This window comes from Anas platyrhynchos, chromosome 21 (assembly GCF_047663525.1).
Source record: "Anas platyrhynchos isolate ZD024472 breed Pekin duck chromosome 21, IASCAAS_PekinDuck_T2T, whole genome shotgun sequence".
Taxonomy (NCBI): Eukaryota; Metazoa; Chordata; class Aves; order Anseriformes; family Anatidae; genus Anas; species Anas platyrhynchos.
The window spans coordinates 10470112-10487797 of NC_092607.1; the positions used below are offsets into that span (position 1 = coordinate 10470112).

Sequence of the window (17686 nt, forward strand, 5' to 3'; positions counted from 1 at the left end):
TGCATATTCAGTATGTTGACCATTTTGGCTTTGTTGAATAATGAAATTATAAGTACACAGTCATGGAGCAATTAGTAGTCTTACTAATGACACAACTGTTCACTTCATTATTGTGGCTTCCAGGTTGCTCATCAGATGTTAAATCCAGAAGATGCAGCCAACTGAATCAGTGCCTGATTTTCAGGTAGCTAAATCTTTACTACTGCTTACAAGAGGCACTATTGCACCAAAGACTGTGACAGCCCCAGTGTTTACTGTGAACAGCTGCAGGCAAAGACGTCTTCGAAGAAGGGCTGCAACATCTCCAGCTGTAAAATGGCAGCAAGCTACCATCATGTTTGCAGAGGTACCATATTTTTTACTCCAAGGGCTCTAATTTCTAAATTGGTTTGCATTTCTAGCAGATGAGTCTGAGCACTCCAAAGAGCTAAATTACCATGCAGCATAAATGCATTGCCAGTTCATAAACCAAAAATAAATGTTCAGGGGCTACTACAAAAAACATTTTGTAACTCCAGATAAAAGTCTTACATAAAAATTAATACAGGTGCAATTTTTAAAAAAGGGACCTACCTACTGTAAACACCTACTGTTTGTCAGTTTTACATATTTGATGCCAAGGTCTTGATACAGGTACCTTAGAACTCATAACAGATCTTGAACTGACTGCTTCTTAAAAGTGAAATTTACACTTCCATACAACTTTTCTAATAATTTACCTCATTTGTCATTGCACACCTTTTTTTTTTTTTCCTATCTGTTGCACACATTATTAAAATAAATAAAACATCACATTATTAAAATAAATAAAACCTTCTACGTGCACGTTTGGTTGACCCTTCCTTTCCTAACACTCTCACTTATTCCTATTATGAAGACTGAGAAAACCTGAACTTTTTGGTGATCTGAAACACAGTATTAACAACTGCATTGTTGAAGAATGTATTAGCTGTGAGCATGCATGCAAAACAGACATTTTCAAAAGCAATGCATAAAGTCTTTTCTATCCCACTAACTTTTGAATTTGCATACATCTATAGTGATCAATTTGATAAAATAATTGGCTCTGTGAGAACTGTAATTCATTAAGGCAGATAAATTTGAAACCAAATGATACTAATAGTCTGTTATTTCTGCACATATAAAATGGAACTGTTCTTACTCTTTCCTCTTCCCTCTCCCCCTCATTATCCCTCTGCTGCTTCAAAAGGTCCATCCTTTCGTCGCTCTTTTCCCCTCTCCTCCTCCTTTTTTGGCTTGTTCTTGGCCTTCTTGGTCCTTACCTCGCTCATTTTCCCTCTTCTCATCTTCCCTGCGCCAATTCATAGCGTCCACATTCTTTCGTCGTTCTCTCTCATCCTGTCTCCACCGCTTCTTGATATCTTTGTCCTTAACTTGCTCATTTTCTCTCCGCTTCTCTTCATCCCTGTGCCATTTTATTGTTTCTGCATTTTTCTGCGGCTCCACGCTTCTTTTGAGATAGTCTTGTCGCCTCCTCCTCTTTTTTAACATATCTCTTTCCCTGGCACGAGCCTGCTTTTCTTTCTGGGAAAGAAAAGCTTTACGGGGCATCATGAGCTGCTGCTGTACCTGTAATAATATTGTATTCCATGGAATAACATACTATACATGCACTCAGTCAGGCACCAACAACTCTCATTTGGAGCTGAATACTTCAAATAATAAGCCAAGATTATTTACTGCTTCTTCTCCCTCCATCATAACCCTCTGCTAGCTCCATATTAGATAACGCCTGGCGGGTTGCTACATTCAGCTCCAGGCACAACACCTAACTGGCACCTTAGCAGTCGGCGCGCATCCAATATTGAAAAGTCAAACCCTTAAAATCCTGGGCCTAAGCGGGAGGATTTGTTTCCCCTCCCCCTTCCAACTCCTCCCACAGGTTTTAGCAGCCACTTGGGCATTGCAGCATCCAATTGAAAGAACAGGCCAACAGGAGAGAGTTGGGAAGGAAACACTAGTAAACGTTCAAAACTCAGTTTCTTCTCCTACTGGAGATCTACGTTTAACAAAGCTTAAAAGGTTCTCACTTATCTTTTCAGACCTCCACCTCTCTCAGATTTGTTTGGAAGTTCCCAACGTTATTCTTGGCTGAGAGGAATGACAGGCCAGTAGGAGACAAGCCACAATCTGAAAAATTATATAAGCTTTGTTTCCTCGGGAAACCTGGCCAAAACATTTAACTGCAGTTAATGAAGTAACTAATAGTGACTAGTAATGAGTCAGTAAATCCTGACTCATCTACTCAACCTTTCTCCAAGTATGCTATCTCTTGCTATTCACAAGAATAGAGGAAAAAAGAATTTAACTATGTAATTGCAGTTTCTGCCAAAAGCATGCCTGGTGAGTTTGTTTTGTTTTAAGAGGTGTCACTTAAGACTGCCTTTTAACTAATCCTTTTACTTTTGGTTGGTTCTCTTTAGTCATCCAACGCATTCACATCTTTAAATTTACTGATGTTAAGATCTGCAATTTTGATATCATAGAATACAAAACAGACCACAGAAAGAATTTATACTGGTACTAATATTCTTTAAAGACTCTTCCGTACACATTGAGCAACATTCAGAAGTATGCCGAACTGCAGTTGTGGCCCAGGTTTGTTTGGTTTGGTTTCTGAATTTGTTTAGAAGATAGTTTTGCAGAGGTATCTAATCAAAATGAAAACTGCAGAAAGGACAAAGTTACTAGATTAGAATACTTAAGCAAAGCCTAAAACAAAATGAAACAAATGTACTTTTAAAATTTAGCTACCTTATGGAAAGCACTTGTTCCCAGCATGCAATACTCCATCTTTTTCCTACAGAAAAAGCAACGTTTCAAACCCTTATTCTAAAAACCTCCTCCTTTTCCCTGTATAATATATCCCCCCACCCCACTCTTCTAGTCTATTGACTACATTAGGTATGTAACGTGATCCCATGATTTTCATTCTAGTAATTCAAACCCCAATTTCTTATTATCTACAATACTAAAAGGGAAGGGCTGAAGCAGAGTGAAACACAGCATAATCAGAAAAATGCATGCAGTTTGGTAACAAGTTAGTGCATAAAATTCAGATTATGCTAAACATTACTTCATTAAAAACTACAGGATACCCCTCTACTAAATAGCCTTTTTAAATATTGAGTATTTCTCAATAACAGTTACCATTAAAACCAGAAAGCAATGAGAATCCAGGATCAACACCATCAGTGCAACCCAGATACTGTCAATCTTTGAAATAGGTTTAAATTTCTGTCGGCTGTGTGCCAGTACCACATCACTGTTATTTGCTATGGCAAGCTTTTTTTTTTTTTTTCCCATGTTATCTTCACAATTTTATCAGTAACCTGATTTTGTTCCAATCATAATAACATCAGTAAATTTTAAATTAAGTCAGTTTCATGCAAATAATTTCCTCCCACCGTCCCCCAGACAAGTACTGACATTTAAAATCTGTCATTAAAAAAAAACCTTTTGGGACATCATTGTTGTATTTTCTCTCATTTGCTTTTTTTTTTTTTTTTTTTTTTAAATTTATTTATTCCATCCCCCACCCCCCCCTTTTGGGCTTCATTTTTTCATTGTTGTTTTTAACTACAGCATTCCTCCCTCCCCTCCAGTTGGGCATATTCCAGCCCAGTTTGACAGACCAATTTATAGACAAATGATAGAAAATATATCAATAATAAAATATTTAAGGTTCTAAAATTTAACATTTAAATGGTGATTCAAATAAGAAATGTCAGATTCCAATAAATAACTTAAAGGGACATCCAACTTAAATTATATTCGTCTTTTAACTTTTGTATCACAAAACAGTTTTTTCCACTCTTCTGGCAGTTCCCTTGTAGTCAAAATTAGCTTTTACTTTTGCCTCTGTTGGTCTTAATAAACCAAAAGAGGGAGAAACTTTTAAACCACAAACTAACTAGCAGTGTCCAGCAAAGCTGCCAGAATGGTTAAACTCAAAGCCCTCCAAGCCCACAATTTTTCTAGAGTTCAAGTTGGTGTTCCTTTAAGTTCAAAACGTCCAAATGTCAGTAACAAACAGTCAGAACTATCCTTTCAACTATTTTTTGCACGTACTTCACCAAATCAAAATCTTAACTCCTCCCAATCTATTCAGTACATATTATGAGGCATTTACCTCCAAAATTATTGGTGCTTGGGCGTCTCAGATTCATTGGACAAGTTTCATGCAAAAGCCTCCAAAAATAATTCTCCTTGCAGAACGCCCACCTCAGCGATTATATTACACCTACTGTGTGAGGCCAAAGCCCGGACATAGAAGAAGCATCATATCCTGCTGTACAAAACAGAGTGTTAAAGACAAGAGATGAGAAACGTAGTAAGGGCAATCTCACATTTATAACATACATTTCATTGCGAAGGATTCTAAAACCACATACGCGGTACCGTTACCGACATGGAGCTACTGTGGGGTGCAATCCAGCAAGGTTAAGAATGCTGCAGGAAGTTTTAGCAGATCTGTGGCTTTAAACAAATTTCTCTAGGTGATGTTACCTGAAGGATATTCCGGTGCTAACAATTCAATTGAATTACCCAAGTCAGAAATCCAGCAGGATACCATGATGAATATTCCTATCACACTTCATGTAACCTTTTGACTTAAGTATCTGGGGCCTCCATTCATACTGCACGTGAGCTATTCGTACCAACAGCACAGCTGCACCCCGAAGACCAAGCACACTTTAAGAAGCACCAACACTCCCTCAATACTGGTAAAAAAAAAAAAAAAAAAAAGTTTCCTATACAACTACAGTCCCACCTTAAATTACAAGACAGGGGGAGATCAAACAGGTGACATGGCTGCCAGCCACAACCCTAGGGAAACACACTCGTTTGGGAAGTATTCAGATTAAAGTTTCCAGTTCTATGGCTGTTAGTAGGAGGATGTGAAGTACACCGTTCCAGGTAATGGCATGTAAATGATTACATTGCTCTAGGAAGACTCGGTATCTCTTCAACACATCACCCACGGAGAGAAATTCAGTTTTGAAAATATTGGGAACACCAGACACAGCAATAGTACCATTAGAACTGCAACAAGCAAATGCAGTGTTTACAAAAGCAACATTTGTGGAGTCACTTAGTTTACCACAGCAGTTTTCATTGTTTAAAACAGTTATTTTTTCCTCTGTTGATCATTCAGACAGAACATCCACAGCTTAAACTAAAGATCATTTTTCTTCAGCTAGTATGGCTTCAACAGAAGATATTAAAATGTTTTCACAGAATTAAAAAAAGACAAAATTCTTAATATGTCACAGTGAGGCAGACCAGAATGCCGCATATGCTTTAACAAGACCAGCCATACCTTCAAATAGGTGAGAGTGGTGGGTTCTTTTCTTTCATACTGGATTACTTCCCAGCTAGAAAGGAGAATTTATGTCCCTGTATCTCTGTCAAGTCTGAATTACCTCTCTCCCACTGCATCCTCAGTGCAGAAAGAACACTTCTGGATGAGGACTGACCAGGACTGAGAGCAGATCGGTGTCAATGAGTGTGTCAGTCTGAAGATACAAGCACTGAGCACACAGAAGTACTCATCCCATACTGGGCCCAAAGACTCAATATCATTTCCCTGTGTTGTGTTGCTGACCAGAATCACCACGCTTCTGGCATTTTGTCTTTCTTTGTGTAATCCCAAATACTTTTATTTTAGCCCTTATTTTGATAGTATCTTAACTTGGAGAAGTTCTTAGTTTGCATGCTACAGGGCAACACAGTGGCCTGTATCAGCGCTGACAACAGCTGCGTGTTCCTGGGTGTAATGAAACAAGACTGTTAGTTTCTTGGTATTTTCTTTTTATCTCCCTAGAATCATAGAACCTATTCCAAATGCATTTAAAATAAGATTTTTAATGATTTGTCTGTTTAATTGCTGTTAGTAGCATGCCGTAAACAGCCAGCCATAAAACAGACTCACAAGGAAGGCCGTTAGTGCAACACTGGGCAAGATTTTGAAAAAACGCATGAAAAATATGCAAGGAAATTAACCTATGGTTCCTGCAGCAACGGAAATGCAGCCTCCACATGTATGAAGCTTCAATGATGCTATGCAGTAATGTGGTGCATAATGTTCTGTAGTCACATTAGGACAACGACAGCCTGTATCTTTGGCAAGAAGGCTGGGGCTCCAGAACCTGAAAGTCCCAGGACAGCTGAGCAAGGAGAAGTGATAGTCAGGAAGCAGAAAGGTATCACGGGGAAGAGTGAGCAAACCAAAAATACCAGGAGCAGAAACACCAAGGAAAAGAGAGAAGTTGGGAGAACTAAAAACTAACAAAAACTTCCATGAGAAGGTAAGAGTTACAGCTCAATACCTCTCCTCTGTGCACTGACTGCATAGAGTGTACTCCTGACACAGCTATCTCTGGCTTACAATAAGCATTTCCACTTTCCTCTAGTTGCACTCTTCTCCTTATTTAAGCATTTCTGGCCTAGTTTTCATAGGAGCTGTTCACCAACATCTCCTGTGAAGGTAATGAGATTTACAGTTTAACAGCACATCTTAAATGCCAGACAACTAAGAGCTCATTTTTCAAGTCTGCTATAATCCCAGGACAGAGGCTGTTTTGTAACAGCACACGCTCTACTCTTCTGGCAACATTTTAAACACAGAGCACCTCCACAGCATTATCAGCTCCACCATCTGCAACACCAGCTACTGCCCATGTAACAGGATGGCTGCCAGCTAACTTCTAACACCTCAACTCCAACTAGACAGTTGTGTGCGCAGTGCCATGTTAGACCCTTCAGCTAGCACAAGCCCCCAAGCCCTTTAACTTGTGTCTGTACCTAAAACAGGGCTAGGCATATTAGAAAGATGTAAAGTAAACAGAAAACCCAATCAAATCTTCTGTAAAAATCTGGCATGGCGTTTTAAAACTACAGTAATTGGAACTGAAGGGAATTAGCAAATGTATTTTGGTACCTGGTCAGTGTATTGTAAAACTTCTGCAGACCTCTGTGCATTAAACCCCCTGGCTGTCCTTCACAGCCAAACAGTCTATTTCTTAAAAGTTCCTTTGTCAATTAAAGACTTTAAAAAGATTTTGAAACCATTTCAGAGATTAAATCAGCGTGTCAAAGAAAAAGGACTGTTCATACCACTTCTCTGGACATCAGTAGGTTTTCTCAAATGTAGTACTAAAACAAACAAACAACAAAAAATAGAAAAAGCAGCCACACTCACATTCCTTTGGAGGAAATTCTTTGGCTAATGACCTTAACGTGCTGTTTCTGTGATTCTATGTGAACTTCAGCAAGTGTTTATGAAACTGTTTCTCGCTTTTTTTTTTTTTGAGCTTATTGTCTATCTTCAACTTGGTGACTCTGATGCTAACAACTCCAACTTCCCACCACAGAGGAAGAACTTCTATGGAAGACAGTTCTAGTGAGAAGGCTCGGGAAGGCTGATCTTTCTTTCTTTCCATTCATTTTTTTTAAAGGTTAAAAAAATATCTTCTGCAGCCCAGCAGACAGGGATCTTCTAAGTCATTCACACACTTCTCATTCTTGCTTGATTTCTGGAATTTTCCACTGGTGCCAGAAGCTCCATCTGGTGGGTGTGTACACTAACTGCATAGCTAAAAGGAAATTAACTATTTCCTTATCAACCTTTGCTTAGTAGTATAAATTTTGTACACTGTGTGATTTCTGTGCCCCAGTGTAAAATACGAGATGGCCGAATTCCCACTGCTCTAGGAACAGTAACTCCTTATTTCTTCATCAGTAATCTGCTACCTTGCACTCTGCCAGGAATTTGTTGGGTTTTCTTATTTTGATGACATAGGCTGACGTTAAAAATTAAAAAGCACGTTGTTAGCTAAATTTAAATATTTTCTAAAAATCTTTTGAACACATAAAAACACCAACAATTCTGTCAGTTTCTACTGCATTCTGAAAATCAGTTTTAAATTGTATCCATTATACTTCAGTGCATAGGAAATACTAAATCAGAGGCACTAGCACCAAGAAGTAAGCTTCCCCGTACTGCTATCTTGAGTATCTTTTGTGATTGCTCATGATCTCCAAAGATAACCATTTATGTTTATTCCACATATGTGCAGTGAAATCAATGTGTAATGTACATGCTCAATACAACAGTCTTGCTTCTTTAGGGTTATTTTGTAAATATTCCTATTCGAACTGTACTAAAGCCTGCCCATCTTACAGAAATTTGAAAGCAAGACTAGAGGTCACTGAAGCACAAAGGCTATTATTTGCTTACACCGTGATATCCACACTTCGGTGATCAGGAAAAACCAAGGCTGCATGAATATGCTTTACAATTTCCAAACGTGATCCTCATCTGGATTGTAACTAAACATGAACAATCCCTGAACGAAAATGATTTGGGGAATTTGCAGTTACAAATTAAATAAAACCAAGCATAATCTTTCAATCCAAAACTCAAAAAAACACATTCGAATAGAAATCTCTAAACTGTGCAGGAATGAAGCATGTAATCAATATAGATATAATTTATGATCAGATTACACTGATTGTGAAACTGCAAACAGAAATTAGACTGCAAATGCAAATGGCAGTCTTATCTTCTATGCTGTTTTCCTTACACCACCACTGGTAGTCTTATCTTCTCACTATCATGTTTTCTTGACACCACCACTGTGTCAGCAACAGGACTTGTGCAGCAGCCAGAGCAGAGAACTGATTCAACTGAAAAGCAGTCTTTTGCAGCCAGAGCAGTTCCTCCACACTCCCAAGCAGAAGTGCTAGGACTGGTACGAGCGAGGTGGCAGGAAGCGGGGCTTGTACCACTCCTGGTAGAGGCAGCGTAGACATAGATATATTTATACCACGAGTGAAACTGCACCCCTTAGTGTGTCCTAACTAGTAAAATGCATTGCTTGCATGCTGGTATAAGTGGCAAAACAAACCAACAAAACAAAAGACAGCATACAAACACTTTTACAAGCTCATCTAAAATCCTGCCAATACATGTTTTCTCAGATAGAGGATGTATCAGATACTGACGGACCTCGCCAACTGGCTAGCATCTAAGTATTTAAAATGTAAAAATAGTCTGTGAAGTAGGCTGATGCTAATTGTTTTTCCTTTGCCTTACCACTTCACACATGATATGCACAAATGCTGGGTAAAGCATTTACCAAAAAAATGATTGGGTAAAGACTGTAAATAAGAGCTTAAAAAAAAACGGTCTTGCCACTCCACATTTCTTACCTCTTTCCCTTTCTGTCTAAGCACAGCTCCCAACGGTCCAATCCCTGACTACATTCCAGCATTAAACCACCTCAGCTACTGCTGTCTTCAGTCTGACTCAGGAACCTTCGATACTCAAAAGGCTTCATAGCAGCAGCAGGAGGAATGGGGAAACAAAACAAAACAAGAGATCACAAACTTGAGTTTGACTTGTTAGGAGGAAAAAATAATAAGCATTTTAAGACCAGTATTTTGTCTACTTAGATTTCAAGAGATATTTTGCCCCCTTACTGTTGCTGCTATGAATCTGCATCACTAAGAACCGCTTTGGCCCAGATGCAGCACAAGCAAAGAACTATCAGGTCCAGAGTCACGTCGGGAATCAATACACAGAGTCACATCAGAAATCAATATACAGAAGAGGTAAAAGGGGTAAAGGAAAGAACGCCTGGAGGCTGAGGTCTGAAAGGGAGCAAAGAAGATGGAGATAGGGAAGAAAGAGCAGTCAGAGAAGCCAGGCTTGCGAGCATGCCCGTGCCCTTTCCTACATGGAAATGACTGGAGGAATGTATCTCAGTGGACAAGGTGTTCATAGTTAAACTTCTATTTCTTGTGAATCGTTCCAAAAATCTGTTTCTTAAGTAGCTTCTAAAGGAACCATTCTGTCACATGATCTGGATAGGCAAGAACTTGCAGGTGTGACGTGTTCAGAGACAATTACACAGGTAATTGGGACCCAACAGGCAGCAGGGACCCAAACAATCTTTTATGCATGCCACCTTTAAAAAAATAACCACCTAAGGATATATAAAGGGTGGTAAGTGAAAAGTGACTCACTGCAGGAAAGAACAGTATTTATTCCGCTCTTATTCAAAACCATCACCTCATCAACTGCCGTATGCTGTGAAGAAGGGGATGCTGAATTTGAGCCTCATGTCTGCCTTTCACCATCAGCTGCAGTGAAGTTCTGAAGAACCGTCTTTCCTTGAGGCATATAAGCCCTCAGACAGGTAAGCCAGAGTTACACCCTCTCTGAAAATCTTTCTTCAAGTCTAGAACTGAGTCTGGTCCTTACACCAGATCTAAGTAGTTCTTGAAAGCTCAAAATGAATGAGCCAATTTGGCCAACCTGACTATGAAAGCAAGAGCATTTTCCCAAAATATGTCAGGTCAGTCAAAACAAACCTTCCACATACAAAGAAGGTATTGAATATATACATATATTTTAACTAAATTAATGTAATTAGGAATTATTTACCTTCCAATGTCTATACAGGTATTTGTATTACACTATCTTTACACCAGTATCATTTATTCTCATCTCCATAGCTCATACTATTACTAGGAAACGTGAACTTCCACCAACATACTTATTTACAGGAGCAGGACTACTACCCCATTAACTATTACACTTTTAAAATTGTATTAATAAAAATTGTACCCAACATCAAAATAATTTTAAGCATCGAGCAGATCTGAACAATCACAAATAATAATGATTTGTTTAGATGCAGGCCAACATAGTCAGTTGTTGTTCTTTTAAATAAGTATGTTAAATGTATCAAAAAGAAAAAGAACAGAAAATGTAGCATTATTAAAACACAAACTCAGCTGAACTAACAAATGAACTAATAAATGAAGCGCATCTTTGCCCATCCAAAGCAGACCAAATCACACCAGTGGACCACACGAACTAACTGATCAATTTAAGTCAAACTCAGTGCATCTCTTCTGACACCTATGTCCTAGTGACTCTAGACTGTCTCACCATATCTGATGCTGTTTTGTCCATCTCCAATGCACAAATTTTGTTTCTCAAACTTGCTTCAAATGCTGGAGCAAAGATAACCTCCCAATTCTGGAATAAAAAGATCAATACATTTCTTATCTTGCTGCTGAGTCTTATTTGCAGCTACCCAAAACTAAATACACTAACCCATGAGCACTGCCTTTTCTCCCATAAAACAATTTCTGCCCTTTTTTTAAAGCATAAATCAGATCTTAATATAAAAGTGTAGAATACACATTTGGGCTATATGACTTCTGATTACCAGTGTGCTTCTGATTGAGTTATGCATTGCAAGAGTGCTACTTTAAATTTTAATATTTACTTTCAGTATTTACTATTATTATGGAGTAGTAAAGCTGGGTTGGGAATAATCATCTATTATTCACTCCGCAGTGTGACAGAAGCACAACTTACCTTCCACAGAAAATTTGTGCTGGCATTCATCTAGGAATCTCTCTGGCATCCCCTTCTATTTTACTAATGAATGTGGTAACTGCAGAGCTCAGTTTGGGAAGTACCTAACAAATGATACTTCACACTACTGTCGAATTATTTCCGCGCTCAATTAAAATGCTGTTGTAATACACCGCTGTGAGTGACACATACCAATTCTGAAAATGCTAATGGGCATCTTCTGACAACTGGTAACTTCTATCCTACATATACAGAGAAAAAAATCAGTTATTCATCTCATCCTAGAGAGCACGCACAGTCTTCCTAGATGGTTTGTTTGTGAAGCTAATGCTTAACGCTGATGGGCACGCGCTTTCCAAAACTGCCAAGAAGTTCCTCTGCTGTGAAGAGCTTTCATTCCTGGGCACTCTGAGAGCAGACAACACTCACCACTCGCCTCTTACCTACAGGCAGACACAGCCACCTTTCACCTTCAACATCCCTCATATATCCAACCACCTCTCCCCTAAAAGCCTAACACAAGTGATCTCACAAGCCCACAATGACTTTCCAGCTCTAGCAGATCCACTTAATACTCTTTCAAGCACAAGCAGTAGTAACCTAAATGAGATACAGGTTTATAGAATCTGTATCATGAACCATTCACTTCAAGTTAAAAATAACCTGAGGGTTTTTTTCCCTAATAAGGGAGCATTCCAGACGTATCAATTAGCAATGATCTTAGAGAGCTGTCTTCGAACACTGGAAGCATTTCATTTCTAATAGATACTAGAAAGTCTTTAAAAAAAAAAGTGACGATAAGAAATACTATTAATTTTAGTAAAGGGTGGTTTGCTATTTTAAAAGCAAAAAAAGTTCACCTTTTTATTACTTTTGGAAGAGAATAAGTTTTTGGTTTGTGGCTGAAGTTTACGTAACTATTTACTGTAAGCATCTTCGGCAAAGGTAACAGTCACCTTATGACCCATCAGCCTCAAGTACAATTTTTGTTAACAACAGTCCATTTCTCTTCTGTTATCTCTTCTCAATGTTTTAAGGTTTCAACACATATCGTGTTAGATGTTGATCTGCTCATACCAAATTACCACCCAACATCTGTAAAAATTATGTCTAAAGCAGAACCAAACACAGGAATTGCTACTAAATGCAAAAATAAGAAGCTTTTTTTTTTTTTTTTTTTTTTTTAAATCAGGATGATCCATCCTTCTCACCTGGACGGATGGCAACTATGGCAAGGTGCTGTAAACCCTGTAATTGTTGGTTATCAGCCACCCCAAGGGAAAGTTTTCCTAAGTAGCAGAGATCCCGCAGCAGGGAACAATGCTGGTGGCCTGCAGGAGATGCACACCGTGCTGCGCAGCAGCCACGCCAACCTGAGACCACGCTACGTTGGCAGGTAGGAATGGTGTCTCCATTATCTCAGGCACATGGTTCATGTCCAAATGGCAAATAGTAGTAAAAACGAACAAAAACATAGCTAGTGAAAACAACCTGGAGAAGATAAACCTGCAGTTCTTCTAACGGGAATCAAAACCTCTTCCCCACCTACCGAATGGTTCCAACACGTCTAACAAAGTCTCAGGCCGTCGAGGTCTCCCCTCATCCCGCCTCGCCCACCGCCCCTAACAAAGCAGCCAACCTTTCCGTGCCGCCCCACACCCAAAGTTTCTCCCCCTGCAGCCGCGCGCTTGGAAGGTGTGAGAAGAGCCAAGCAAGATCCCAAGGCAAATGGCACCAGGAGCCACAACCGCGTCCCACCACGACACCCAACGCCCTCCAGCTCCCAGCCTCACCGAGCCACGCAGCCCCTCCAGGCGCCTCTCAGCCCCCCGGGCGACTCCCCAGCCACCCCCAGCCCCCCGGCCAGGTGTGCAGGGGCTCTCAGGGGCTCTGGGGGGATTCGAGGCCGGCCGGGGCCCCTCGGCTCCGGTGCCAGGAGGCGGCCGGGGCCTGCCCCGCTGGCTCGGCGGGGAGCGGGGGGGCCGCAGGCGGCGCTGCGCGGCCCTTCCCCGCCGCAGCCGTGCCCGGCGCGGGGAACGCGCCCCCTGCCGCCGCCCGCCCTCATCTCCGGCGGGGCTGCGCTGCATTTTGGGTGGGGGCTGGTATTTTTTATTTATTTATTTATTTTATACGTTTTTTCCCCCCCCTTCCTCTCCCCGGCCACGGTCATCAAACCGGGAGCCCATGGTCCCGGATTGAACGGAGTGGGGGGAGCTGGATGGGAAGAAAAAGAATGATTAAAAAAAAAACACAACAGAAAAGGGGGCAGGCTGAGGCTCAGCATCACCCACACCGCGGTACTTGTTTGGGAAACCTTCCCCTCCCTCCCTCCCCCGCCCCCGGGCTGCGATCGCCGAGCGCGGGGAAGGGGGGAGCGGCCCCGGGGTGCGGAGCGGGGCGCTCGGGCCCTGCCTGGTTCCCCCCTGCCTTTGTCTGGGAGCCGGGGGTCGGCGGCCGGGGCCGGGCAGGGCCGAGCCAGGCGGCGCCGCCGCTGCTGGGCTGCATCCCCGGCTCCTCCCGGCCGGCTGGGGGCCGCTGCCCGCCTGGCTCCGGCCCCAACTCCGCCAGCGGGGCCCTGGGGCAGTGGCGGGATGCTGGGGACGGGACGGGATGGGACAGGACGGGACCCCTCAGCGGCCGGAGGGAAGGGAAGGGAAGGAGAGGGAGGGAAGGGGAGGAGGAGGAGGGAGGGAAGGCGGCGGCGTAGCGGTCCCCGCCGCCCGCTGGGGCCGCCTCAGCGCTTCAACGGGTGTGCGGCCAGGAGAAGGGAAGGGAAGGGAAGGGAAGGGAAGGGAAGGGAAGGGAAGGGAAGGGAAGGGAAGGGAAGGGAAGGGAAGGGAAGGGGCCCGCCCGCCCCCCCCGCAGCCCCCCAGCCGACCACCCCGGGGCCGGGTCCCGCCTGGGGAGGGGGGGGGGGGGGTCCAGGCCGTGTCCTGAGGCGGGCGGGGGCCGGCCGCAGCCGGGCCGTGCCGCGGAGCCGCGCACACACCTACCTGCCCGGGGCTCTCTGTCCTCGGCTGCGAGGGCGGGCGCTCCCCCGGCACCTCAGCCTCGGGGGTGTGAGCGGTGTGTGTGTGTGGTGTGTGTGGTGTGTGTGTGTGTGCGGGGCGGGCGCAGCGCAGCCGGCGGCGGCGCGGGGGAGACAAAGGGGGCGGGGGGGGGCTGCGTGAGGGGGGGATGGAGGAGGAGGAGGAGGAGGAGGAGGAAGAGGAGGAGGGCGGGGGGCGGCTGTGGGGAGCGAGCCCCGAGGGGGGGGGGGGCGGCGGCTTCACAGGGCTCGGTCCCCGGGGCGCGGGGGGTGCGGGAGGCGTGTGGGGGGGTGCGGGGGGGGCTGCGTCTCCCCGGGCGCCCTGCGGACAATACAGCCGGGTCCCTCCTGCCCAGAACCTGCCCTGGCCAAGATGGCGGCCGAGAAAGAGCGGAAGTGACGCCAGGCGCTCATTAGCATACGGGACTCATTGTCCGGCGGGAGGGGAGGGAGGGGGCCGCGCCCCGGGGGGGGTGAGCGGAGCGGAGCTGGGTTCCCGCCGGTACTGCCCCCGGCGGGAGGCTCCCGGTAACGGGGGGGAGCTGCGAGGACCGGGAGGGGTGAGGCTGAGGCGAGGGGGGGCTCTCGCGAGAGGCCCCGAGCCCCCCCCCCGGCGGCTGAGGAGACGGCGGCGGGATCTACCCCGGCCCCGCTAGGAGGCGCCGCGCCCTGCGGCTGGGCCCGCCGCCGCGCGGGTATCCCTCCGCCGCCCCCGGCCGGGACTACATCCCGGCCCGAGGGGGCCTCCCGCCGCCGCCGCCGGGGGCGCGCCCACGTGACCGCGCCGCCCGCGCACGTGACCGCGCGGCCTCGTGCCGCCCGCCGAGCGGCCCCGCCCCGCCCCGCTCGGCCCCGCCCCCTCCCGCCTCAGCGCGGCCCCGCCCGGCCCCGCCGCTCCCTCACACCATGGACAGCGCCGCGGCACGGCCCGGGGCGGGGGCGCCGGCTACCGGGACCCCCGGGGCACCCAGGGGCACCCAGGGACACCCAGGGGCCCGGGCGCGCAGGGTGAGGCCCGGCACGGGGCACGGAGGCGTCGAGCGGGGCGAAGGCGGCGCCCAGCGGCCCCTGAGGGAGAAGCCTCGCGCGCAGCTGGCGGGAGCGGCGCTGAGGTGAGGGGCGGGAACAGGCGGGCACCGCCCGGCCCTGCGGCCTGCCCGGCTCGGGCTGGGCTCCTGCAGCCGCGCCGTTATTTCTGTCATTTCTGTCAGCTCCGTGGTGTCTGGTGAGCACCAGGCTGAGGCGGCAGGCGGCTGAGGCACGGCAGGGCCCGGCTGCCCGTGGGAGCGCTGTGAGGAGCGAGGCCCGGTGTGAGAGAGAGCTTGGGGGTAATTGAGAGCTGGGTACAGAGGTGCTGGACGTGAAGTGGAGCCGCGGTGGCTGCTGCTTCTAAAACAGACTTGAAAGATGAAGTGAAGCTCAATCCCTGCCGTACTTGGCACTGAGCCTTGCTGCCTCAGTGACACACACAATGGTTGAACCTCACGGTGCTAGAAAGAAAAGTCTGTCTGTTTTCTGAAGTTTAAAAGCATAGAAAAGTTGCCCTAACTTACTTGGACTTCATAAAACATCAAATTCCTATGTTTTTATGACTCACATTCCGCAAATGTTTACACCACAACTCACGTAAATATCTTTCATGAAGAATTTAGTGATGCTTTACTGCGTTTGTTACCTTTTTTCAACACTTCCTAGTTCAACTGCATTTAAAAGTACACCGTCTGCAAATCACACCTTTATTTCACCATGTATTTCACACTGTCTTCACATTAGTGGTCATAAGAATCAGAAAGTGAAGGAAAGAGTCTTTTAGAACAGAATGGAAGTACATGAAACAGCTGCAAAAACAAAACTTGTGATTTATCACAATAATAAAAAAAAGTTTCTAGAACTTGAAGTTCCTATTTGGGAAAAAAAAAAAGTTTAGAGATCACTTTTACCTAATGTCTCTTACTGCTCAGGTTTATGTTTTCTTCTCCAAATTAAAATTCTAGAAGAGGAGAAATGTTTGCAGCACATTTAATACAACACCGTTACACAAACTTTTCTTCTTTATGAAAGAAGAAAAAAAAAGCATGCCGATAAACAGTTCTTGAAGTTTTGGAGTGAAGAGCGGTAACTACTGCAGATGTCTTGCCTGTTGTGAGGTTTAACGCCATCTGATGCTTTTGGTTGTATGGAGGAATGCTCAAATGAGGAAATGACCAATGGCAGCAGAAGAGTTAAATGGAAGTTACCAAGCCATGGTTTGGATTTGAGGCTGCAAGACCTTCTGGTGCATTTGGTTGTGCCGAGAAGACGGGCAAGGCTGGAGAGGATAGATTTAACTGACTGTATGTGTCACCACCGTAATTTAGGATCCTAGAATGGATTTATTACATGTAGAAAATAAATTTCTAAGAAAATCCACCCGCAAGAGAAGAAATGTCTAGTAAGACAAAACTAGCAGAAAAACGAATCCCTGACCCACAGACCTTCAAATCTAAAAGCTGAATTTGAGAAAACATTGAGGTGCCTGAAGATTAGAGGAACTGGGTTCTGTGGAACACAACAGTGCCCTAGGAAATAGAAATTAGATGTGGTAGATGCTTAAGGGGATGAGCACAACAGAAGAGTATGCGTAAGTGGTACAATAGCGCAAGCAGAAATATTTTGATTTCAGGCAGGAGAAAGGAACAGGCTTTCAGACATCATTTCATGTCCAGAATTCTGTTTGCAAATGAAAGTATTAATTTTGTATCTTGCGGTAGTTTATTGATATTCATCAGACACAGCCTCCAGGCTAGGCTGGCAGCCAGAACAGCCAAAGATAGAAAGTTTTCTAACCACTTCCTCAATATCCGACAATATCAAGGAATTTCCAGCTGGAAATGACATTCCAGCCATGTTGTGATGATGGTTCCCAGTCTAATTAGGGACAAAAAGAACACGGAAAACAAGTTAGAAAGACTTTGGAAACTGGAATTTGGTGTGAGGAAATTAAATTAGGTATGGGTGGAAAGAAGAGCACCAGAAGGCAGAAATATCCACCCCGTGCACAAGGTGGGTGATTCAGGCAAAGATTTTTAAGAGAGAATGACAGGAGGGAAAGATAATGAAGCAGCAGCAGTTTGAGCAAATGGGAGCCATTGCCTGGTTTGGCATAAAGTCTGCAGTGACAGGGCTCAAATGATTTGGGGGTGAGGATACACAGTAGAGACAGTAGATGTTGAAAGCAATCCTCAAATGACGGACAAGAT

The 17686-nt window shown here is 44.7% G+C and overlaps 2 protein-coding genes and 1 long non-coding RNA gene across 19 annotated transcripts in view; 2 read left to right on the top strand and 1 right to left on the bottom strand.

Moving 5' to 3' along the window:
* BCAS4 (breast carcinoma amplified sequence 4) overlaps window positions 1-732 on the top strand; it is a 63132-nt gene extending 62400 nt beyond the window's left edge. Inside the window, exon 7 of one of the 2 annotated variants that reach the window (XM_038166387.2) lies at window positions 124-732. In XM_038166387.2, coding sequence (XP_038022315.1) covers window positions 124-165 — 42 coding nt within the window. In that variant the 3' untranslated portion in view covers window positions 166-732. The remainder of the gene's footprint in view (window positions 1-123) is intronic. The other variant, XM_038166386.2, reaches the window with a different exon arrangement.
* The window catches only part of ADNP (activity dependent neuroprotector homeobox), a 31387-nt gene extending 16794 nt beyond the window's left edge, over window positions 1-14593 (bottom strand). Inside the window, exons 1-6 of one of the 14 annotated variants that reach the window (XM_027473288.3) lie at window positions 14413-14584; window positions 11612-11661; window positions 10985-11074; window positions 4154-4312; window positions 2776-2821; window positions 1284-1590 (exon numbers count right to left, since the gene is read on the bottom strand). In XM_027473288.3, the coding sequence (XP_027329089.1) occupies window positions 1284-1590; window positions 2776-2814 (346 nt within the window). In that variant the 5' untranslated portion in view covers window positions 2815-2821; window positions 4154-4312; window positions 10985-11074; window positions 11612-11661; window positions 14413-14584. Of the gene's footprint in view, window positions 1-1283; window positions 1591-2055; window positions 2152-2775; window positions 2822-4153; window positions 4313-9237; window positions 9360-10984; window positions 11075-11419; window positions 11590-11611; window positions 11662-13212; window positions 14198-14412 lie in introns of those variants that run through there. The other 13 variants (XM_038166384.2, XM_072026586.1, XM_027473289.3 and 10 more) reach the window with 13 other exon arrangements.
* Window positions 14594-14917: 324 nt separating this feature from the next.
* The window catches only part of LOC106019152 (uncharacterized), a 191763-nt gene continuing 188994 nt past the window's right edge, over window positions 14918-17686 (top strand). For all 3 annotated transcript variants that reach the window (XR_011804547.1, XR_011804549.1, XR_011804548.1), the window contains exon 1: window positions 14918-15559. This is a non-coding gene — a long non-coding RNA (uncharacterized lncRNA). The remainder of the gene's footprint in view (window positions 15560-17686) is intronic.